The following is a 26134-nucleotide window of genomic DNA, read 5'->3' as shown; positions in this document are numbered from 1 at the left end:
TACCTTCAGTTGTTATACTGTGAGGTACAAAGTACTTTTCAGAATCTGAGTCAAATCTAAGGTATGCTAAAATAATTTAGCATTGTTTCCCTTGTTTATACATGCATCTTTGATCAGTGGCCTTGAAGCTAGCCCACAGTATCATTACTAAAGTGGGTGAATGAAAGTAATACAATAATCAATGAAATCACAATGCTCTTCTGTATTATTGCAATGCATGGGAATCCTAGCCACATATCCCTTTTATTCCAGATGCTGGTTTATGTAGGTCTGGTGGTAGTGTGTATACATTGTGCTAGGCAGTGTGTATACATTGTGCTAGGCAGTGTGTATTCATAGCAAAGAAAATGTTGAGCACAAAGAACTCCTAAGTAGACCAGAGACAACAACTGGATGAAATTAGGTAGTAAAATAACAGTAGAAGTTTTGTTGGTCACCATTGTAGAGAGCAGCTGTAGCATGTCAACACTGTAGTTGTCACAGTTTCTGTAGGCATTATGGCAAAGAAGTTTTAAGGGATCTGAAGCAAAGTAATGAAGTTTAAGACCCTAATTTGAAAGCCTATTTAAATTAATAGGTTTATTTCTCGTGATGTCGAGAGGTGTTAGATCAAATCTTCCAACGTTGTATCTGCCAAGGGAATTTTATAATCAAAATTGCTGTAGGATTTTACAGAATTAAGCATATTGAATTATACACAAGTATTCTAAGTGTGATATGTTTTAACATGATTAATTCTGTGTTACCTTTTGAATAATTCTGCTCATTGACACAGCATGATTTTTTTTTCCCCATGTTCTCTTGGCTTGGTTTTCAGAGATGCTAATAATCATAATTACCAGTGAAATAGAAGTAAGTCATTTTACATGTGTTTATGATTAGAAGTGTAGTGCCTTTAAAAAAAACCAACAGAATTTGCACTGAAAAGTACATGAGAATATTCCTTGATTGTCTTCTGATGAGATGAATACAAAGGTGGTGTTACAAGTATATTGTATCTGCACACTGAAAGTGTGATGACCTAAGTCACCTGATAGAAGGTTTCATAATGTGAATGATTTTTTGTGCATTTGTTTCAACTTCCAAGTATGTCTCCAGGATGAGTGGAGTGCATGCTTACAGTTTGTTTATCACAGTGCTATCATTTATAATTTACATTGTGATGGCCTTGCATTAGGACAAAATTGTCAGCTTTTGAGTAGAAACTTGTATGCAGCATTGCTTCTATTTGCCATCCAATAAATGCAGCATTTGTTGATGCTGAATCACTATTTGAAAGAATGACAGCCTTCAATTGAGAAATAAAGCAAAGTCTAGTATTTATCTAAGTAGAATAATGGCTTACTAATAATTAGGTGCTCATTTTAAGTATGCCAGATAACTTCAAGAAATAGTAAAAATTATGGTGTCATTTGGGTTGAGTAACATAAGAGCGGCTATTACTTTGCTTAATGTTTCATCAGCACTTTGGATTAGTATTTATTCTTAAATACAGAGTGTAGTAATTATTGAAGGTGAGCTCTTTCATGTTTCATACAATTTAGAGGAGATCATGAATATTTGTATTTCTAGCCAACTAAATTACAGTAGTGATCTTGCAACAGAAATAGGTCTTTTATAGGCCTGCTGATCCTTTGTTATTAGAATTAAGTTAATCATGACTCTCCAGCAAGAAACTGGTTAAATATGGCAGCCAAGCAACCTTGACCTTGCATGCTTTCACTCTTATTTGTATTTATTAATATATGTTGTTACAAAATCTTACTTAACCAAAAACTTTCTGGTTAAGATTATAAATGGATATGCCCACTTAATTGTAGCAATTTTTAACATTCCATGTGCAATTAAAAATGGGAAATTATTATATAAAATTTTATTTAAAGATGGAGGGAGAGTACTTAAAAATAGATCTGTTAAAATGATACTTTCCTTGGCAGTATAAAGAGTGGGAAAAAATGCTTTTCTAAAAGCTTTTAAGTCTTTACTATGTTTGTTATGGAGTGGGTGGTACTTCACTTGATTTCGAGTATTCTTATAATATCACAGCATGCTCTTTTAGTGCAATACACTGGCTGTTCATAATGCTCTAAGTATTCTGCTTTTTTTTAAATTCCATTATAGTTATAAGAACATGGAGTTACAATACCCACAGTTTTCTCTTCCAGCTGAAATCCTGTCCCCCACCCCTCATTTGATACGTGCTTGTGGAGGGTTCTTGAACTGTAGTTATACAGTGATTTACTTCTTTATACAGGCAGAGACTAATCTTTGGGAAAATATTTTGTCTCAAGAAGTGGATTGTTCCCTTTAAAAAAAAAAAAAAAAAAAATCACAGATCAGCTGTCTGGAAGCAGCCAGTGTTGATGTGGAAGGACTAGTGTGCAGCTAGAGTTCCTGTCTTGAAAATGAAACCTTAAATTGCTCCAGGCTGTGCTACATGTATCCAAAAATATTGTCAAAACCTGAAAATCTAAACAAAACAAAGAAGAAAAAAGTCTTATGAGAACCCTAGAAGGATTGTCATCCTTAGTCTCTTGGACATGTTCACATCAGCAGTAGGCTTTTTGGTAATACTGGTCTAAAGCTGATGAGATTATCCACACCGGTGTCTTTAATACTAGTTCATCACAATTTTTGCCTTGAACTACAAAGATGGCCTTAATATTTGAACCTTATACAGAGCCAGGGGTGCACATGTAGAGGAAAGAGCCTCCACAGACGTGAAATCAAGAAAGGAGGACAAAGATATTTTTTCGAAGTAGTTCTTTTCTATTAGGTTATACATGGTATAGTACTAAGGCATTGCTTTAGTGCCTTAGGTACCTATTAAAGACATAGTGTCTCTTTGATTCCTTTTGTAGTCTTCAGATTTTAGAAATTGTTGTTAACTAAAAATATATACTGATTTATGTTTTGTTTGTTTCTTTTTTGGTTTTGTTTGCTCAGGTTTACCAAAAATGCAAGTCATTCGAAACTACAATGGGATACCACAGCCAGCGACACAAGATGGTCCACCATTGCATATCCAGATTGGGGACACTATTGAGCTAATTAGAGGAGATGCACATAGCTTATTTTGGCAGGTATTGTATCATTTAGCAAATGACTGTATTCCATTAGTCCCAGATATTAGTCCTAGATTCTTATTCATGTATTGCTCTTGTAATTTTTTTCCTTTTTGAACCACAAAAGAATGGTTTGATGATCTTTGTGTTTTACTAAAAATAAATGTCTAATACAACTATTTTTACTTTTAAAGTGCCAGTACTTCCTATACTGCGTAGAGCTTCATTCTTGCAATATTAGATTAAAAGTCCCGGTAAATAAATCTGTGAGAACATGGCATTGGTAGCAATTCTTCTAGTGAAATTATAGGAGTTAGAGAGTGTTTGGCACATAAACAGCAAAGTCCTGGAATTTTCAATCGCTGCTTCTCTTAACATAGCAGAACCAAAAAGATATACTGGCAAAACCCAGTTACGAATATTAGATTTATAGAGGAGAGAAATAGTTCTGTAAAACAGAGCCACACCTAAACTTCCTGATGACCTCCCAAGTCAGTTAAGGACTTGCGTACATGGGGACTGGTGTACGTGGGAAAAGTATGTTCTATTGATGGCAAAATTCAGTATCACTACTACTGTTACTGAAATTTTTTTAATTGAGAACTGTAAGCAGATTCCAAATGCTGTCTTGCATTCACTTTAAAGATAAATGTATTAAAGCATGTCTCACTTTTCTTGATTGTTCATACTAGAATCCTATGTGCTACTGATAAAATTGGGTAAATGGAAATAGAACTAAATAGAAGAACTTTTGGGATATTAATAGAACAATAGCTGGGAAACACCTATCCTTGTCTTGAATTGTCATTCCTGTGTTTGTCTTCATGATTTTCTTTTTTCTTTGATGCTATTAGAAATTAATGTATATAATTATAAAAACTACTTGGTCAGTTACATGAGTTAGGTCATACTTTTTTTTTTTTTTTCCCCCTGGCTTCAGTTAGGGTTGAATCTTCTCCAAACTCTCCAGGACTGATTCAGTGAACTCTGTTCCTTTGCCACTGCATCAACCTGAACAACATTTAACCAGGGGAAGTCATAAACAATAGAATTGCTTTATCTATTTAAAAATATGTAAATAACTGTAACACTCCCCCAAACAAACATCCTCCCCCAAGAATCCCAAACTTGTTTTTTAGCAGACTATAGATTTTTCACAGCACTAAAAATATTTTTTTTTTTTTCTCAAATGTTGTTCGGCAGATTTTGGCTTATATAGTTTTATATGTAGGATTTGGTTCTGCAAGGTTTTGAGTTCTGATCCAGAGAAGCATTTAAGCACGCTCTTGATCTGGGACTGGCTAGAAGGTAATCATCTGGCTAATACGCTTAGTACAAGTGAGAATTATTGGCACCTTGTGGGACTGATTCTGTTGCCATTTTCATATACATCCATCAACTCAATCTACTGGGATTTGTCTTAGATGTTATTTGTACCTCTCATGCTAAAGAATTTATGTAGAATCTCACTGTGTTTAACTAGCAGAAATTGGAAAGCGTGTGAGGCTTTTTCCCCAGAAGCCTTAGTAATAGATTTGAATCTTAATGGCAATTGTCATCCCCATTAGCATCATTCAGGAATCTTTTTTTTTTTTTCACACAAGCTGTCTTGTCACAGACTGCTTAATACAGATTTTCATAAGTCTTGTAATGACATCTGCATTTTAAAATGGATATTAAGGAAAAAAACCTGCAAAACACAATTTGTATTAAAATGTGTAAGGTTTATTCAAGAGACATTTTAGAGTAATTTACAGCTGACCTGCAAGACTAATGCTAGAATGGATTTTTAAGTCAACCATTGCTTAGTTTAGAAATTCAAGTGCTTGTAATAGATAAGTATGTGTGGTTTAAATATCCCTTTTTATTCTTTACAGTCCATCAAGTAAACACCACAAGTTACTAAGTAGTGCTTAAGCTATTGCTTAAATGCGATCAAATGTGTTTTGATAGACATTAAAATTCTAAGTTAATGTTTGAATGATCACATAATTATTGTGATAAGTTCTGTAGTAATTCAAGACCATATACAAACATAAATCTACCTGTTCTGCAGTCTGGAAAACAGGAGAAGTATGGGGTTTTTTCTTTATGAAACAGCAAATGCTATTCTGAGAGGCAAATCGAGCAATCAGAGACAATATGATCACTAAAATAAACATTTCTGAATTCCATGAATTTGCTTTCTACCTCTTCACTAGTATCGTCCCAAACATAAGCTTTTTTCAAAGACAATATGTAATATAGGGGAGTTGATACTGTCAGAAGTTATTTTACTCTCCTCGGTAAACACCTGGCTGTGTATAGAGAGAAGGATGGTCTTATGCTGATAGCCATGCATCCCCTTGCGCATGACGGCTTTTGTTTGCTCACTCAAGGTGCAAGACTGGATGAGCCATGCTGGTGCTCGGCTAAGGTCACTTGCAGAATGAAATAAGAAAACGAAGAGGGACTGGGGGAGAGAGGAGAAGACTTGGTGTTTTAAATGGAAATTTCAGACCCCTTAACTGCACTACTAGTTGTTTCAGCTGTAGTAGTGCAGCTTTGAAATAGTCAGATTTTTATTATAGATGTGGCTGTTTCTCTCCTCTTCTGAGTTGGGTTTGAGTAAATTGGTACCTGCTTAACCTGAGGGTAGGCTTTCAGGGGTGCCGCACTGTCTACCGTAAGATATAATTTAATTCTAGTTTTACAGGTTTGCATTGCAATTACCTGCCATCCTCAGGCAATCATGTTTCTCAAGTATGCCAAAAGAATACATATTTCCTGGACTGATTCTTTCCTTTTTCAAAACCAGCTTTTCTTTGATGCAGATTAAACCCATATCAAGAAATAGTGGTTACAGATGTACTTTCTAATGCTTCAGTAGTTAGTGGTCCTGCTGTAAACAGCCAAAAGACGTTAAATATATTGTAAATATACTTATGATGTAAAATTGAAACATTGGGGAGGCAGCACTGTAAAAGTGCCTTTTGAAAGTGTCTTTTTTTTTCCTTTTGGTTTGTAATTTTTTTGTCTGTCTCCTTCCTGTCTTCACCACGCTTTGCAGTAAACAAAAATGGGTGAAGGACATGATTTATAAATTTTCGCTATCCTGGAGTTCTAGTTCTTTTCATGTCCAATGAAGTTGATGGGCATTGCATAGTTAAGTAGGAGGCAGCAGTCTGGAAATTCACACCAGAGGCGTCAACTTCAGAAAGTCTCCCTCATTAAAGTAGGTACAAGAGTCATGAATCAGCCTCTAGTCTTGCTGAGACTGTCATTGAAAGAAATGAACTGAAGGACTTCATTGGCCCTTTTATATATGAATATGTATGCACACCTGCATGTAAAATATATTTTAATAGATCATATAATAATTTAGAAATACAATGCAATCATATATACAAAATACAAATTTTAAAGCTACTTCTGTCTTTGCTTCTGCTTTTATAATGACCATAAGCCATTGTAGGGCATTGTTCAAGGGAAGTGCTTACTCATCAAACAATAAGCAATTAGCAAGCAGGAAACATAAAGTAGAAAGAAATGATTAATAGAAGTGATAATAATGATGTCACAATAGTTTTGCTGTTGTTAATTAGTTGATGGATAGAGCTTAAATTTTGAAATAATCATCTGACGAGGTCATGGTTTTGTGTATGAATGACATGAAGCCTTGATGAATTTAGCTAGGATTTCTAAAGGTAAGCAAAATAACCTACTCTCCTAAGGACATTATCAAATTATTCATATGAGCTCATTATTGGCAGGGCATTTTAAAGTGAGCTGTTTCCTTCAGTAATGTGTAATAAATCAAACTGTTCTGTTTAAGATTTGCTTTTATTTAACAAACAAAACCATCTGCAGTTCTCTCATGTGAAGAAAAGCCTTTCCTGGGTTGTTTCGGTGATCGTTACATTCATGGTATTGCTGAAAATGCAAAAGCAAAGTTCTGTACTGGTTCACAGGACTTGTGGATATTTTGTGTGACAAATCGATGCATCTCGTGTCCCACAGCTGCACAGAAACAGCATCTTCCAGCAAGTGGTGATACCTAAGGAAATTGTATGATCGTTGCTTGGGCAGAGAATATTTCTTAATGCTGTAATTCTCATATAAGTCTGTCCACTGATGATGTAGTTTCTCACCGGTTCATTTCAATGAATGTTTGGTGTCCTCCAGATGCTTTGTTTTTTTGCTGCTAGTGCCATTGACTTGTTAGCTACAGAATACTTAAAGTGCACATACATGTTACAATACAGCCTATGGATTGCAGTTCAGTTCCTTATTCTGAATATGTATACATTTTAATGTCTGCATGATGACAGTGATTTAACCAGCACGGACCACAGCCAATCTCATGATCTTTGCTGCTCTGCTGAGTTTTTGAGCTGCAATTCCTATCACTGTGTCCTCCTAGCAGTATCTAAACCAGGTAATGTCATGCTGGCTCTACGTTGTACTGTCCCATGGTCTAGTCTTTCTGCACATGCTACAGTTTCTTCACTGGCTGTAATGTGACTTTATTTTTTATTTTTTTATTTTTACTTGAGGTCATAGAACAGTTTATTGTGGTGTAATTCAGTGCAGATTGAAGCATTTAAATGTCTGCATATCAAAGCTAGCTTTCATTCTAGATTTCTGGGGTGTGCAAACACATTACTGGAAAAACAGTAGGAGATAATCCTGTAAGTATCCAGATTGTATTTCTGACTTGCAGGAGGAAGTACTATAAGCATTATGAAACACTACTGAACATTTGAAATTATGTCCCTTTTTGCACTTTCAGAAGGTGACACAGGGGGTTGCCCCATATTTCTCGTGAATAGCAATGGTGTGTGGGCACATATAAAACTAATGTTCAGTTGTGCTCCTTCAAATGCCTTTTCTCGTTAATACATTTTATTCAGCGGCCGGTCTTATTGGCTGTGATATCACTTGCTATTCAGATAAGATCAGTATTGTAAATAAGTATTGCTTAGGTGGGAGACTGTCAGAGCTCTGCTTATAAATTTAGTCTGAACTTCAGTGGGATTCATGTTTCGTGAGTAAATAGAATACATAGATGCAAACGGTAACCTGTATTCAAGCAGGTAGTGGGAAAAGAGGGCAAGGAAGCTTTGCTGAACACAGCTTCAGATCTGTAAGATTGTCACTTGTTTGCACATAATTATTTGCATATCATTGCTATTCAGCATATGACAGCTTAAATACTGCTTGACTGCTTTTCTCTCTCCTCTGCCTCCTCTGCACTTCTCTGTATATTTGGTAAAGATGGCAGTTACTGGGGTCACTGTCTGTGTGTGATAAATTGCATAATGATCTCCCTAGAAAAACAATGCACTCATTTATTGTGCTTAGGGTATCGCAATAAAAGCATGTTTTCATTTTTTCATAAATCCTTGTTAATTCTTGCTTTTACATTCAGCTCTACCCTGTTTGAAATTGCTGAATTCTGCTTTGTGTAGTGGTATTAGGGTACAATTACACATTTCGTGTTACAGAAACAAAGTGTGCTAAAATCCCAAAGGAATTCCATGTCTGTTTCTGAATAATTTTTCCCCCTTTTTTTTTGTTACAGGTATGTTATCAAAAATAAAAAGTAAATGTAATTTTCAAGATTACAATGCTTGTAAAGTACTCATTCTTACTCTCATTGCCAAATGCTGATTGTATATTATATTTACAGTCAATATATTAAATTTAATGGCTATTAGTCATTGATGTGCTTTTAAAAAATCTGTTAAATGAAAACACTTGTTTGCCAAAATACACATTTTGATACCTTCATTTTATGTATCTGTGTTTGGAAATTTTAGCTATGTGCTCTGTGCTACTCTGAAAAATGTGGTCAGCGTGGTCACAGCCAAATGTTTACTAGGACTAGAAACATGTTTATATTTTGCTGTTCTGTCTGGTTGAGGAGATGTTCTTCAGGAGAGCTTGGTGGTGAATTGTGAGCTGCCGAGGCATGGCTTTGTGGTGATCTAGTCACTTTTGGCCCATAGAAGCCCAGAGAAAATTGGTGGCCCTGCCACTCTGGGGCAGCGGTTGTGTTGCATAAAAGGCTAATTTTAGGCCATGCTGGGTGCATTTCTGCAGCTAGTCTCCTAGTTTTCTGGGCACATCTGCAATGTGTTATGACAATATCGTAGAGAGTTAATATTTAGTTTTGCTAGTATTCTCATGCCCACCTGATTTCCAATGACTTGCATCACTTGTGGAAACCCTTAACTAGAGAACTTTGTATCTGAATTGGCTGATGGATTATTAGTTGTAAGTTTCCATGGGAGTGAGCGTGATTTCTCAGGTGCTGCAACTGCCACTGCATAGCGGTGTGGTCATTTTGGGGATCTGTAATGTTAGTTCGTTAGTTTTGGGGATCTGTAGCGTGGCAGATCTCACTAGAGTGATGCCAGCTAAGGAGGAAGTAACTTGAAACGAGACAATGAATGTTAATGAAGATATCAGACCCTGGCAGACAATGACAGAACTAGGAATTGCAATGTAGGCTCTGAGCCCCCTTCTTACATCTTATCTCTTGGAACTCTGGGGTGTATCAGCTATAATGATTACTGAATTATATAAATACTGCCCCCCCCAACAACCACACAACTATTGAATAACACTTTAAAGACTCTTTGATGTGCTCTTATTGTCCTAAATCCCTGCGCATATATTATTATTTACTATTAATCACCATTATGTCTCAAAAATGGAAAATTATGTGGTTTTTTTCTTTTAGGGCAGAAATCTAACAACAGGAGAGCTTGGATTCTTCCCAAGTGATGCAGTAAAGCCTAGCCCATGTGTAAGTACAATTGTTTAATTCTATTTGTCACCTTACAGAAAAACTGCCTAGTTCATACTATTGCTTTATTAATCTTACCTTACAAAAATCCTATTGTTGTTTTTCTAGTTCCTTTGTGTTTTCGTGGTTTGTTCAATATTGCTTAAAATACAGCATTCTAATACTTTTGGTTATCAGATGTAAATAGGACACGTCAAGAAAACATGTTTGAGAAGCAGATTTGACTTTTGGGAATATTAATGAATTGAACTGTTTTAAGAGTTTCCAGAGCATAGACAAACACATTTTATGTGAAAGCGCACTTTCTTTCTTCCCCAGCAGTAAGGTGAGAATGCTGTGGTTCTAATCTATTCCCCAGTCACTTTGGGTTAGAGAGAGGGATTACAGCGTAAGTAGTGAGTTTAAAAATGCATAAGAGTAAAACTAATATAAAACTTTGAATTCAGACTGCTCGATAAATTTTGTCCTCTCTTTAGGTTCTTACCTGCCTTCATTTCACACAAGGATGCTCTCAATCTAGAAAAGTTCAAGACAACAATAAGAAAAAGTATTTTATAATATGTACTCAAGAGTTTTGTATACAGATGTGATGATGCATTAATATACTATATGCTTGCTCCTTCATTCTCTGCCCTCTATAACACTGCATCAGATTACTATATGTCTCTTTGTTGAGATAAATTGTTATAAACACCTAAATCCAGTGATGAATCGTGTTCCTTAGTTTGCTTTGACAGCTTTAACGTCTTTTAACTTGATTCACAACAGTTTGACTTCTTAATAGAATTGCTTTCATTACAGCAATCAAGATATGCCACTTAAATGGTTTATAAGTATGTGGATTAAGCTGTTAGTGGCTGTATCTTGATATGCCTTTAAGGCTTATATTGAGCCTTAGTTTCTAAAACAAATATACATGTGATATATACATGTGATCCTAAAGAATAGAAATACATTAGTGTATCTCGAGAGATCTTTAGTACCCTGTATTTTCTGAATTTTGTTTGAAGAGAGATGCACAGAATATTTGTAGGTGCAAGGTATGTTAGACTGGGTGAGAGAACAGGTCTGGAATAAAGATGAAAATGTTACGTGAACTTAGCTTTCTTTCCTCCACTCCTTGCTTATTGTAAAAGGTGTGGATTTCCCATGCCATGGTGTCACTGTCGTGAACACGGGCAGTACCTGCTGTGTATTGGTTACTGGTTTTAGGTTCTTGGAGCCATGTAGTCAGTCATTGTATAGTATCATTGACAGCAACTGTAGCAATGTTTTAGGAACCACCGCTATACTTTGAAGCAGAGGAAGCAGATATGTAAAGTTAGGAAAATCGCTACTGGGGTGTTAAGAAGATTGCTTTCTAGTGATAAAGCTTTCTGCTAAATTTAGCAGAAATATACTATTTAGAGGAGTATTGAAAATAATAGAGTTTTACAGAATGAATAAATATTATTCATGACATGTTACCAACTGGCGTCATCATCAGAACAAAAAGATAAATTGATGCTTCACCACTGTTAACTTGGAAGGATGAAATACAAACATCTTATTATGATAAATGATGCAGTTAAAGATACTGAAACATCAATCAGGTTTTAAACATGCTATAACTTTTACTGTTATTATTAAGTCTAACAGTCTTTACAACCAGCTGATATAAAAATGCCCAGAAACAGCATAAAATACATACATCAAAAGACTTTAGAAATGAGTATTGAATGAAAAACTGCTGAGCTCTAGAATATCTATATTCCAGACTTTTCACAGATGTACCTATAAACAATTTTTTCCTCTTTGCAATAAGTAGTGTATGTCAGCAGACATTTTCTGCACCATATGAGTAATATCTGGTTCTTCCTAGCTTTCTTCCAGTTTTCTCATTTCTATAGAGGCATTAAGTGCATAGTACAGTATGAGCCAAGAGCTTCTGGAATAACATTTGATTTTGCTGTACTTCGTGACAATGAACAACATTTGTTATATATGTATATCGGTCCATTCAAAATTAATGAAACTAAATACTCATCTGAGTGGTTTAACTGCTCTGAAGGATGGACTTAAACTGTCTTTGAATTTTTATATTCTTTCCAACATAGTAGGACTACTTGACAAATTAAGAATGTTGACTTAAACTATTCTTTCTTCTGCTGCTGATAGAACGCAGAATGCATGTTATTTAATTAGCCCTATGGGGGATAATACAAATCATTAAAGGTGCAATTTTTCTGTAGGTGAAATGTATTATTGAAATATCTTGCAGCATGTAAAGACTCTGTAAGTGCCTAGTTGCCCTTGACATGTCTCATTTGGTCACTTCGCTAAAACGTTTCTCGTAGGAATTCTGTGTCAGTATATTTATAACCTTGACTATTTTCCAAGTCTCAGCATTAGAAGCAGAGGTGCCTGCGTTACACCATCAGGAGCTATAGGGATACGAAGTGTCACTGCTGCTGCCGGTGGCAGTACCTGGCTGCGTTTGGATCCCTATGCTTCAGAGGGGTTTGCATACCACCAGCACTACAAATGCTACTGTTTGAGAGCCCTTTGTCTATACTATTTGAGAGTAATGCATATTTTCTTTTTCTCTCTTGAGAACTAGACTGACTTAATGACAGTTTTAACACATGGATAGATCTACAGTTGTGCAAGCTGAACGTGTGACTGTGGTTTTATCACAGAGAACTTTAATGTATTCCATATTAGTGTCTGCTGTGTTATTTACAAAAAAAAATGTAAGTTTTTGGCTGTCCTGTAAAATTCAGATTTTTATCATAAAAATCTTGGGTTGAGAGGCATTCGAGTAAGCGGTTATGTGTTTAGTTTGAGTGACCATTATGTCAAAGGCAGTAAGCAGAGCTTTGTGAACTCTGCAAATTTTAGATCATGGAAATGAATCTTCCCAGTGCAGGGATAGAAGTTACATCTTGAGTAAATTTAAAGTTAGCCAAAACTATATCCTATGACAAAAATCTGAGCAGTTTTGTTTACTTATGTAGAAAAAGAGAAGTTAGGAGAGATACTAATTTAATTCCTAATCTAAGCTTTTTGAAATCTTTCTCAATACAAAAAAAATGTTCTGAAGTTATCTAAGAAAATACTTAGCCCGTGTTTTAAGTGAAGTGTTTGGAGTAAATGCTTTTATAACTCTAGTGTTGAGGCTTCTTAGCATGAAGATGAGAGCCTGAAAATGGTGGAAGTCTAACAATTCTTACTTGTTTCAGTAATTTTGCATTCCTGTAACTGCTTTTTTGAGGAGGTTGCAAGATAATATGTTAATAACATAAGTGCCTCTAAATATCATATTCCTCTGTATATTCCCTCAACTCAGACCGTTTGCTGTCATCTAGTTTACAATATCCTGGTTCAATACTCTCTTCATAGCTTCCTATTCTGCTTTTTTCCATTTGAAAGCTGCATGTTACTGCCTCAGCAATACTGCTAGAGTATACAATAGCATTTTGGACAGGTCAACACAAATTTTGCATTTCTTGACTCTTGCAACTTCAGCTGCAGAATACTGTAATTATATATGCAGGGAGATGGGGTTTTTACGTTGGGGTGTTTTGGGTTTTGTTTGTTTTGTTTTTTTGGGGGGGGGCTTTTTTGTCCTATCACTGGAGTTTATTTCAAGGTCGGGTCTAGAGACTTGGTAGAGACCTCAGTTGATACCTGATGTCAAGTTAGTGGGAATTGTAATTGATTTCAATTTCAATTAATTTAAGTTTGTAGGCTTGTATAACAATATATTCCTCAGCTGATCTGTGTATGGAACTCTCTGTTGAAGACATTCCATATATCATAAATAAAAAAAAAATGTAAGGAGAATGTTACTGTAATTTTTTCCCTATTAGATTCCAGAAAATAATAAAACATTCTTTGGTTTTACTGGAAAAAAAAATCATTTGCTTATCTAAGAATATATGACATTAGGTTATAAGTCTGCAAGATGTATGTTTAGCTTCCACTAAAATCAATTTTTCAGCACTTTGCAAGTTTCACATGTTGTTTTAGAAGAGTAGGGTAATACTGAAGTATCATGCACCAGTGGGAGATGGTCAAGATGAAATGCTGATTTTCATGGGGATTGCTATAGTGTGCATCTTGTGCATGTGTAAACATTATCTATGCATATGTTTATGTATACGTATAGCATCCATTTTGCAAAGTGATTGTAGTTTGCTTACTTTGAAAACTGAATTTGAGAATCAAATTCCATGCTTATTAAAATCCAGTACAAGAGCTAACCAAGTCAAATAGAAAGGTATGCGTGATGTCATACAATACGGTCTATCAGAAGATCATATACTCTATTTTCTAGTAGACAGTCTTTCTAAGGCCATCCATGAAGTGAACTTTATATGTTACTGTAAATTTGTTGCACATTTTAATGATACTTTTCAACAATATGTAGCATTGGACTATTTTATGTATGAAAGTTGAATGTAGGCACTGTCAGAAAAACTTCTAACAGTTCTATTAAGTAAAAAAATTTGTCACAGCAGCAAAGAGTTAAAATATTCTGAGTACTTCCAGAATGGTATGGAATATTTGTCCTTCATTATAACTTCTGTCAAAAGAAAATAGACTTGCAGACTAATTAGATCATCTGTTTCTTTTAACTTGTTTCATCTGGATATTGACAATTAGATCAATGCTATCTAATTTGTGTTGATTAGAAAAAAATCTTGATCCTTATTCTCTTCTATCTTTTCATGTCCTAGGTTCCTAAACCTGTAGACTACTCTTCACAACTGTGGTGAGTCCCTGTCTAGTCTTACAAGAATCTCTTAGAAAGAAGCAGTTGTAAAGACAAGTGTGTTTATTACAGTTTAATTTATATTGGTTTAACCTTTCTAGGCTTCTGAAGAAGGCATTATGTAATGGTTTGGGAAAGCAACACCATGTGTTCCCTAAAAGCATTCCTGATGTAATAAAGTGCTTAATGATTTTGACATTTTGTTTACAGGCCTGTAGCTGTGCAGCCTTAGTCCCAGAGGTCTGAAATAGAATAATAAGAAATGAGTATAATACGAAGTTCACAAGTAGATCTTACATGTTAAGTGAATAAAGAGAAGGAATAATGTTAAATATATCTTGTCCCATGTATAATTCTGCTTTTTTTTTTTTTAAAAGACTGTAGAGATATAAAAGGACAGTGCATTAAAACCACAACCACTGCTGGTGTGGGGCTTATGTAGTGTGTGAACTCTTTACTGGAGTTCAGCTTGCTTCCCGAAAAGACATGGTGATTCTGAGAGAACAGAATAAGTATCACTTGGGTTCTTTCACTGGTTTTATGCTTTGTCATTTAGATGCGAGTTCTGATTTCCTCTAGTTTGCCAAAAGTGCAATCAGAATCAGATCTAAACAAATACTGATTTTTCATAACAAGCCAAATAGAATGTTTAATATTAAAAATTGGTATTTTAAATTAAATTCTAAAATTTGCTCTATTTATAATTTTGTTAAAAGAAAGCGTATCATTGGGATCAGTCTTTATCTTCTAAGGATTTGTAATACTTAACTGAAAAACTGACTTTAGGCTGAAACTTGCTATAAAAAGTCATGTATTTTTGTGATGAGCTTCAAAATGCATGTTCCCTGGTGTGTTTCATAAAAACCCATTTTTTATTTAAAGCTCCTTCTAATTGGTAGTGATGTATTAGTTTGAAACTTTACACAGTAGTGGTTCGTGGTGTTTACTGCCTTTAGACTCTTTCTAAAATGGGAAAATAAGCATAATTTCCCTGGAAGCTAGGTCACTTTCCCCAATTAACAGTTTAACCTCTAATTTTGCAAATAAATGCCTGCTGACAGCCTCTCATGAAGTCCAACCCAAACCAGCAAGGCAGAGCAAGGGCGTAAATCTGCTTATGCAGTCAGGCTGCAGAATCCGTGACTTGTCTTAGCTTTCAACTCTTGGCATCAGCTCTTTTACATTTGGACATATTAAACTGATTTTTTTTTTCTTCTGCTTGTGGACGTTTAGTTTACCTTTTACACTTTAGCCTTTAGAGGTTATGAATAATTATGAAACCAAATAAAAAGTGTGTTTGTATATATACCAAATTTTTGTATAGGTCTTGTTTTGAGCTAATATACTACTCGTAGCTGATTCTCCACTCTGTTAAGATAAATCCCACTAAAGCTCGGAGAGGTTGAAAGGTTCTGGACCACAGTTTTATTGTTTCACTTCTAACAGAAAAACATTTGGTTATATGAGCTATTCAAGCCTGTAGTCATTCAACTAATGCTCAGGCTCGGGTACTTTCCTTAACAGGCATTGTATTCAACATGTGCACAAGTACTTTTCTAACTAAGAATTTCTGCCCTCCCCCCTTCCCAGAGCAGAATTTTTTCATGCTTTATTCTTCATTCAAAGATCTGGAAGTGGTATTCAATTGCAACTGATGTGATTGGATCTCATATGCAGAATATCAGGACTCAGCATTACATATTTGATAGACCTTTCTTTGTAGCTTTGAAAAAATCATAGGCAACTCTTTTCTATTCTCTGTTACAGGTTTGCAGGAGCAATGGAAAGATTGCAAGCTGAGAGTGAACTTATTAACAGAGTAAATAGCACTTACCTGGTGCGGCACAGGACCAAAGAATCAGGAGAATATGCCATTAGTATTAAGTAAGTGGAATAAGATCTCCTACAGAAAGTTTTCCTGTTCTCATTTATGTCTAGATAATATTTGAAATAAATAAGGGAAATAAGAATATTCAGTTTCAATCTATATAATCATACACAGCCTTTAAGAGAGTTAATATAGGAAAACTGCAGTTGCTGACAAAAATACCCAGGATTTGTAGTAGGAGGATAGCAATGGTTTTATAATGCAGGTGTAGCAAACAGGTCTACAAAAATGGTGGTCTAGTATGTTGGGTAAGAGTAAGCAAGTGTTTGGAGTGTAATATGGTCTGCTTCTCTGAAGTGAATAAGAATGTTTCATTGACTTCAGTGAGAACTTGTCAAAGCTCTTTGCATCTCAGACATTTCAGTAAAATGTGGGTTCATAAGTTCTGTGGGTGTAAATTATTGAGGGCCTTGTTTGCTTTCATGTTGTTTATCACCATAAATATACAAGTAAGAAATATATGGGAATTCCCAATTAGAATAAGCAGTTAGTTGTGACTTTTTTCTGAATACAGACTGCCTCTTCAGCTGTACCATAATAAATACACTTAGTTAATTAGATGTCAACTTTGTTTTGGCATGGATGTACATTGTGTCTTAAGAATTTATTTGCGCGGTGTTATTGGGGCATGTCCTCAGGTAATTATTGATTGCATCTGATTAAAACTACTTTTATATTCATAAGATATTCGTGGCCCACAGGTACAATAACGAAGTGAAACACATCAAGATTTTAACAAGAGATGGCCTTTTTCACATTGCAGAAAACAGAAAATTTAAAAATTTAATGGTAAGCATTGATTAGGTTTTTAACAATGTGCGATTTTCTTTTTAGCTGTTGCTCTTAGGGAGAGCTACTTTGATTTGTGAAATTACAGAAGGCTGTGAGAGATTTGAATTGTGTCCAGACTTGGTAATAGGATGATTTTTTATATATACAGTTTATGCTCTAAGTTGTGGAGCTATGTGCTTAAAAGCGCATATTTATATTTAAGATTGCGCTGTTTCCCTTGCAGTGATATGGAAGAGAAGGAGGAATTTGAATCCCATGCATCAGCCCACTATGGAGTTAGGCTGAATCTTGAAAGGAGAATGATGTCTTTGGAAATCTTTCTCTATATAGTTATGATCCCTAAAAGTAGCAGGTGAAGGTTCCTTCCCAGCACACGCACATGTGTGCTGCTGACCATAATGATGCCTATTGATGTGTAAGTTCAGAGGGAGAAGGATAGTAAGGTGGAGCTGTGTCAGTCCAGAAAAACTCAGGAGAGGCTGGTCTTCCTGATGCACCAGGCAAAGAAGTGCAGCTAGAGAATGGGGCTCTCTAAACTGCTAATAGCTCAGAAATCCTTGTTGGAATAATAGTAATCTGGAGTCAATATTGAGTAGTCTAAATTAAAGCAGCTGTGTGGCTACTTCAAACTTTGGCAGCAAACCACTGACTAGTAAGCTATAGTAATAACACACAAAACATAGGCGCTGTTATTAACTTTCACTCTGTAGGCATATAGTTCATTTCCAGAAATAAGAGTTTGATGTTATAACTGCCCAGATCAGTGAGTTTTCAATGTTACATCTGAGTCATCTTGTACTGGGAAGAAATTCCTTTTTTTGAACTTTAATGTGAAAGAATTTCTTGATAGCTCATTTTGCTCAGACAAGACTTGTAAATACAAGGTGTCTAAATAAATTACCTTAGTACATTTGTAACATTTTACTGCTTAAGCATTTTGTGATGCATTGTTAAAGGAAGCTCGTTCAATATGTTATACTTGGTGCAATCAATTGGATTAAAACTTACATTGTGGCCTTCCTGCATGCATATCCAAGTACTCTAAAACAATAAATAAAAATGAAGGACAATGCAAAACCAGGGTAGGGAGAGAAGCTTTAAAACCAGGAAGCCATAGAAATTATTTTAATTTAACCACTGATACTCTGTAAAGCAAGAGCATCCTACAAATGTTAAAAAGTCAAGCAGAAATCTATGCCTGGCCTGACCCTATTTGAAATAAGTGCCCATTAGAATGGAAAGAACATACATTTCCTGATGAAGAGTGCACCAAGCTGTTTCCGCACTTTAATGCCTTCATTTGACACTTAAAAAACAGTCAAGTGTTTAGCGTTAGGGCTGAGGACCCTGAGATCTTATCTTTGGTAGCAACAGAAATCATGGCTTCCTCAAATACATGAAGCAGGTGGCTACGTAGTCTGCAAATGCTACAAAGGATTCACTGGAAACTGATGAGAACATAGGAGTACTCACAGGATCTTGACAAAGCATGTGAGCTGGAGTCGCATGCGGCCAGATATCTTCGTACGGCAATGATGCAGTTTAATGCACTGATGCAGGTTTCAAAATAGAGCTGAATGATCAGAGATACAAGTACAGGATGCAAATTGGATAAAAAAGAAACAAAAAGAATATGCATTGTGTCAAAGAATTGAGAGGACAAAAGAAATTTCTAGTGTAAAGGCCTCATGGCTACCAATTTAGCCTTGCTAGTATTCAATTTAGGAAAAAGTCATTTCATAACTCAGTTTTAGGGTATTACGAAATCTACCCTTGAGAGTTAAATAGACAAGTGATAGTGCAAGTACTCTTTGCATGTGCTGTGCAACACCTCCTTTGTTCTGAGTAGATGTAAAAGGAAAAAAAAGTAACTGTGTCTGGAAGCAGAGAGGAACAAAAGTAGTCCGAGTAGAACTGGGAGCAAAAGAGAGACAAAGCCAGCAGCCATGGAAACCTAAAGTAGCGATCTCTGTGACACAGTGTTCTGTGCTACTTTGGCGGTAACAAAAGTAGAACAGCTCTTGTACATAGTTTTCATAATACATTTGAAAAACTTTCAGAAGACTAATGAAAATGTGCTGAGTGTGTAAAGCAGGCCAAGGTGCAGTGAAAGGTCAGCTCTGCTGCTGCTGAGAATCACGGCCATGTGACAGACTCCCGAGGAGCCCCATCCGGGCTGGCAGGGGCTACTTACCTTACTTACCTGTTTGTAAGCTTGCTACTGTGGTTTGTGCAATGAATGTTTTAGAGGCCAGTTGTTTGTTGACTGTTTTCATGGAAGAATGGTATTAAAAACTAAGCTTTTAAAAGCAACTGAATCTGTGACCCAAAGTAAATTTTTTTTCTCAGTTTGGAACCATTTTTACTTATTTTGCCAACAAATACAATCTGTCCAGTTGAAATTCTTACTCTCTTTACTAAACAGAGTAATTCTTACAGATTTATGTGGTGCAAAAAGTTAACATAACTTTCATACTAATTGTTTTTCAATTTATCCAGAAATCCTACTTTGAATGCTGCTTACTTACAAATCACCCTCTCTGTTGCCTTGGTAATTTGAATGTCTGGGCATTTGGTGATGATATGTGATGGAAAATTTGGTTGCTGATGTGGTAGCTTGCGTGCTGTGCTGGTATCAGACAACAAAGCCCAAACAGTTCTTGTCTCCTGGCCTGTCTGCTTGCTTGGAGTGCCTGGCAGGTCTGTGATTATGAACTGTTAAAAGCAGGTGTAGATTTTGCTTAGCTTTGGACTCTGCTTTCAAAGCAGTTTCAGAGACATGCAACATTTCATGGTGTGGGGAGTGAAGTGCTCCAAAGTTCAGTTCAGAAGATAATCTTCATACTATTATGAAGAACTTAGGGTTTATGCACTAGATCTTGGACTAAATAATTTGAGAGTCATTCTGTTTGGCTGGAATTAATATATCACTGAACTGATATAGGCTGTTGAGGCTAATAATTTTGTTAAAGTTTTTTTTTTTTTTAACTAGAAGGAAGTGATTGAACACAGTACTACTTCCTTATTTTGACCCAAGCTTGCCTTGGTCAACTTTGATTTTGGAAATCTAAATGTAAGTAAGTTGAGTTACTGGTAGGAGTGAAGGGTTTACAGTAAATACATTGCTTTGTGCTTGCATTTCTGAAGAGTGAAATCCCACAGTTGAAGTATCATTAATCAAATGAAATAGGTTTGCTTTGAATTGTTTGGTCACTTTTAATCTTATTCTAGGCTCTATGTGCGAACTGTGCAGTATGGACATTATCAGGGCTGATTCAAACGTAAGAGACAATGGCAGGGGTTGCAGTTAGCAAAGGAGTAACGTGAGCTGTCAGTATTTAGATGGGTGTTGCCTTCTTTAGAATAGAAACTGAAGTGACTTATCTCCTTGGTTACATGAACTATTTGAGCCAGTTTTTTATATTTTCATATCTGTGTGTGTGCGTATATATAAAATTCATCTCTGTGTGTATATGTGTCCGGGTATGTGTGTGTTTAGATATATACACACATAGAGACAAATTTTTTGATTGGGTCCAAGGAAAATGTGAACTGTTGGATTTTTCAGGCAATGTGCAGTGACATATTCTGCACCCCGCACCCCACCCCCCCAAAAAAAAATTGCCACAAATTTTAATGGCAAGCCCTGACGTTTTACATGGTCCGTGTATCTGCTGTTGACTTATACACAAGCCTTATGCTTTATTTTGTATCTGTGTAATTACAAATGCACATGTGGATAAACACCACATTATTGCAAAAGAAATTTGAGAAAACAAAGACATTATATACATAACAAAGACGTTAGATACTTAACAAGCAGCTGATCTTGCCTTCTGCCTGACTTCAGAAAAAGCAAATACATGCCAGCCTGGCTCAAAGGAGCAGTAAGTGTTGACTCTGACAATAAGGTTTTACTTAAAAAAAAACCCCACAACAACAAAAAACAAAAACAAACAAACCCAGAAACCAACAAAACCAAAAATCCCCCAAAACCCGTTAAGTGGCAGTGTAAAACCAGTCAGTATTTAGGTACTTGATTTTTTGAAAATGAACATATACTGTGGGATGTTGTATTATAAAATAAGGTTATAATAAGGTTATTTGTATGATAAAACTGTCATTGCCTGTACACCAAAATGTTGAAAAGGATGTGATTTCAATTTCCAATGACATAATATTTTTCCTTTTTGAAAGGAACTTGTAGAATACTATAAGCACCACTCTCTCAAAGAAGGCTTCCGAAGTTTGGATACTACTCTTCAATTTCCATACAAAGAATCTGAAAACTCAGTGGGACAAAGGGGTAACAGAGCAGGTGGCAACTGTGAGTATTGTAAATTTTTGTATATTATTTTGTCATATAAATATTAAAAGGACAAGTACTTTGAACATCTTCATTTTCCATTTTTGACATATAACCAATTAATATGGTAATGCTTTTAGCTAGGATTTTTTTGAAGCTAAGCAGATTCAGATCTGCCAGGAAGTTTATAAACATGTCTAGCAAGTTTGTCTTGCTGCCAAACTTAAAATCTCCCTGATATCAAAAATCTATTAGGCATGCTGGTGAGAGATTAAACTGCATCCTGCCTAGTTTTTTCGAACATTTGCATACACGCAGCTACAAGTGTTAATAATATCTGTGACAATTTCTAATCCTTAAAAAGGGATTTAAATAAATCAGTCTTGCAGTGCAACCATATGAAGTAGCATCTCAGTAATACCATATACATTTCTCAAAAAAACCATTAGATTTACTGTATCATAATTATTTTTATGCCTGCCTTTTAACCTTAAAGGTTTGTTACAGGCCTCTAAGCTTCTGAAAGTTAATGAACTACTGGTCAATGTAAATAGCAGTTAAGTTTTGAAGTTTAGAAATGAACTGAGAAGATTTACAATCATGTGGTATCCTTTACTTAACCTATTAAAACTTAAGTGGAAGTTAGTGTGGTTTTTAGGACATGTACAAGTTCAATGTTAATGATAAAAACTACCACATGGCTGGACTCTGGAAAGTATATAATGTTTCTGTCAAAGAGCAAATATTAGATTTGCGGTTCTGCAGACAATGGCTGTATCTTTGTACTGTAACAGATAATAAGAGGAAAATAAAAATTAATGGGGATTTTAACAATATGAAAACTGCTGTGAAAGAACATAGAGTCCAGCGTAGTCTTTGTGGTGATGAAGCTGGCTGTGTTACTTTGATTTGCTGTGTTTGTGAGCTTTTATTTACTTGCTTGCCTCCGTTCCGTAGCATTTCTATAACTTTGGAGACTTTCTTTTGCTCCTAATTAAAGTGAAGATAATTTAGGACAGATGATTGTAAGAAACCAGTGTGTGTCTGTGCATTTCATTTACTCTGTCCTATCTCCCAGTTCCTGTTTATTCCTTTCATTTCTGTTTCCTTTCACTGCTTCCCAGGACTTCTGTCCATTGTCTCCCTGCTATGCTGTGAATTTCTGTCCCCCCCTTTCTTCTCCCTTTAACTTGCGATCTCCCTTTGCTTCTCTTGTCCTCTTGCCATCTCTTGTGCTTTCCTTATCCCTTGACTCCTCTCAGCATTGAGGCTTTAATTGTTGAGAGGATATGCCCTGCTTTGCTTTACTTTGCATTTGTTTTGGTTATTACTGACTGTGAGCAGAGCCAGTTTGATTTCTTTCCTTTCTTAGGTCAGCTAGAATGTATCTATACTGTCTACCAACTTACTAGTCTACAAGAGCTCAATCGTTTCAGGCTTTACAGGATACAAGACTTATGGTACATCCTCATTACCTTCAGTCCACATAGAAAATAAAACATCTCCTTTAAGAAGATCTTTTAGGCAGTATATGAAAGAGCAAGAGAAATGAGTGTGGGATGCTCTCATTTTAGTCAAGGGGATGAGAAAGTGCATCTCTGCTACAGTAAATATCGGCCATTTAATGTTACAAACTATGCTGGTGAGAACTGGCAAGATTTGTATTAGGCTGAACTGATCAAAAAAGCTCTCAATACTCAGATTCCTCTAATAGATTTCCACAATTCTGCTAGCCTGCCTAGATTGACTCTGGATGACACTTTCATTTAATGGATTTGGCAATTTGCTTTTAAAGTGTTAGCATGTCCCCATGAGTGTGGGGTGGGTTTTTTTTTAAAAGCAAAATTTCCATGATTAACCACCCATCTGTGAGTCATGCTGCTCAGTCTTAAAGCTATCCTGTTAGGTTTTACCAAGTTGATGTTAGAATAACTCTATAGCTAGGCTGTGTGAACCCTGCTGGCTGAATTTGGGAATAAGTTGGTAAACTTTAGGCTGCAGTTTTGTTTAGTAGAGGAAACAAAGAAGTCATGGGGCAGCAGCTGGACCTTGAGTTCACTTCACAACCCTCAGTGAGAGCTGCCACACAGCTGGTTTTTTGATCTCTTCCCACTTAATCTGAGTGCAAGAAAAACAGTTGTTGAAAGCAAGCCAGACAAGTCAGCTGAAGAGAGGGAGGGGCACTTTTCCATTTTTTTTTTCAGTTGTGCAACTACTCAGTGTCCCATTTGCTGTATTTTAACAAGCACGGGGCTGAAGCTAGTGAACGCAATGGACTTTGGCAGTTTATAGCTGATTTTAAGGAGCTTTTGGGTTTCAACTCAGTATTTTGCACTATACTATACACATGATTGTATCTGGATTTTTTTTTTAATGAGGCCATCATTTGAAAAGGCATCACCTTCTTATTCAAAACAGCTGGTCTTTAGCATATATAATTGACAGAATAAGTGGGAAAAATATTTCTAAAAAACATGAATTGAACCACTGTAAACTTTAACAGAGTTGTATCATTTTCTGCTGCCAAAGTCTTTGAGCTGCTGTGAAATTGAATGACAATACAAAATTAACTTTACTTTCTAGAACAATGTGAGAAAGGATTATATTAATTTTCTGTAATTGTCCTATTTTCATTTACCCATTGAAGGAAAGAAAATCAAGTGGCATTTCAGTTTACTTGTAATTTCTGATGTGAATAATAACAAATCATATCTCTTATGATTTATAACTTTTAACTTTTTAAATTTTCAGGGAATTTGATTCTCACTTCAGCATGTACTAGATTTTCAGAACGAAATTTTTCGCTTTATGGAGATAGTTAATTTGGCTTCCCACTTTAATTAGAACTTTGCTTTTTAGTCTCCTGGTCTTGCGGAAGTCACCTACTCTGTTCTGATATTTAGTGCACACTTTTAATGTGGTTGTAAAAGCTGTCAGACGTTTACTTTTCTCAATATTGAAATTTAAGTTAATTAGGAAGATTTTTGCGGAAATGGTACATTCTTTCTTTCTTAATTTTTCAATCCTAGGCTTTTCTAGACATAGTATGATCAAATTTTGTTTTGCTACACAGAAAAATACTAATTCTTCCATTAGATTAGAGGGGTGATCGACCATTTAATGAAATAAAGGCAAAAATGGAACAAAAGTTGACGTTCTTCTGCAGAATAGTTTTTGGCACTTTATTGCAATCTGCTGATGCAGAGCACAATTATATAGAGAAATCATGAGTCTTCATGAAATTTTGATTTTAATGTAACCAACCTAAATCATGAAGCCAAATACTATTTGAGTGACTGTTTTTCATCACTTGTAGACTAGGAGTAGGTACACTAACTAGTTATATCACCTTATTCTACTACTTAAACCATTAACTGTGTAAAAGTATCTGTTAATAAAGTAAAATAAAATAGTATCACTCCAACCCTTAAGGAAACAAAAGAACCCAGCCTTCTCCTTAAAAGCCAATATCAAAACCCTTATCAGTGATGTTTAAAAATAGAGTTATCTGCAGACATCTAGTATTAGTTCCTTGCCCACATAGGTTTAGTTGTACAGAATTTCACACAAAACCAAACCTCCAGTGATATTGGGACGGAAAAATTCTTGAAAAATTAAGGTAATGCATGGACAGGAAAGGACCAGCCACCCCCTATATAGCACCTAACCTGTCTCTTATTCCTGCACATTCTCATTGTACTTTTGTAGAAATAAAGGCAGTTATTTGTCTCTAAGAATGGGTATGCTACTTTAGTCAAGTTGCCCTTTCGGTTTGTGCAACATATTTCCCCACAGAGCTATCACCCGGTGGTACTAGCTCCAGTATAAAGGAGTTCCTCAGGTAACCTCGTGCATTCTCAGATAATTCATCTAGTATCAGAGGCAGAGAAAGGATCCTCACTGTGAAGGATGAGAAGGGAGTTTCTAGTGTGCAAGAGGTCCTGGGGTATGTTTCTTTTGTATTGCGTTGAGATAGTAACCTAAACTGCTGTAGGTTTATGTTGTGGGGTTAATAACCTATAATTTATGAACATTAAAATACAGTATTGGTTCTGTTTATTTTATTTATGCTGGTAGTTTCATTATCACAAACTTACGTATTCTCATCCAGGTAAGATGCACAAAACTGTATCATTACCTCTACCATGGATTCTTTGCTAATTCCTTGCATAAAATAGTTCTAGTTCGCATTCCTGCAAATAACCATTTTTGAAGCGAAATGATTTTGTTTCATGTGTAGTTACAAGAATAAATTTGGGGAAGCAGCTGTGTGTGATGAATATAACCCTACTATGTTTTTAAGGAACACCCTTGGTCAGTAATTATAGATGTTATTAGGCACAATTTACAGGCTACATTATCATTTATCCAGTTGAGGATGGACTTCCCTTTCCAAATCACAGCTGGAAGCAAAGATCCCAGCCTTATTAGATTTTGTACACTGTATATCTTCATTGTCTCTTCAGAAGAGAGACAAAATGTGAGAACATGTCAACAAACTGTAGTTCCATTTCAAGTGATTTTAGTTCTTTTC

The 26134-nt window shown here is 35.7% G+C and overlaps 1 protein-coding gene across 4 annotated transcripts in view; it reads left to right on the top strand.

Annotated features, from left to right (window-relative positions):
• The window catches only part of VAV3 (vav guanine nucleotide exchange factor 3), a 209720-nt gene that overhangs the window by 172484 nt on the left and 11102 nt on the right, over positions 1-26134 (top strand). For all 4 annotated transcript variants that reach the window (XM_075760092.1, XM_075760090.1, XM_075760091.1 and 1 more), the window contains 6 exons: positions 2947-3083; positions 9793-9858; positions 14580-14614; positions 16382-16498; positions 17204-17291; positions 21492-21621. In XM_075760092.1, coding sequence (XP_075616207.1) covers positions 2947-3083; positions 9793-9858; positions 14580-14614; positions 16382-16498; positions 17204-17291; positions 21492-21621 — 573 coding nt within the window. The remainder of the gene's footprint in view (positions 1-2946; positions 3084-9792; positions 9859-14579; positions 14615-16381; positions 16499-17203; positions 17292-21491; positions 21622-26134) is intronic.

The sequence above is a fragment of the Balearica regulorum genome, chromosome 8 (assembly GCF_011004875.1).
Source record: "Balearica regulorum gibbericeps isolate bBalReg1 chromosome 8, bBalReg1.pri, whole genome shotgun sequence".
NCBI classification, from domain to species: domain Eukaryota; kingdom Metazoa; phylum Chordata; class Aves; order Gruiformes; family Gruidae; genus Balearica; species Balearica regulorum.
Note: the sequence above shows the minus strand (reverse complement) of the source record. Positions and strands in the feature narration are given on the sequence as shown.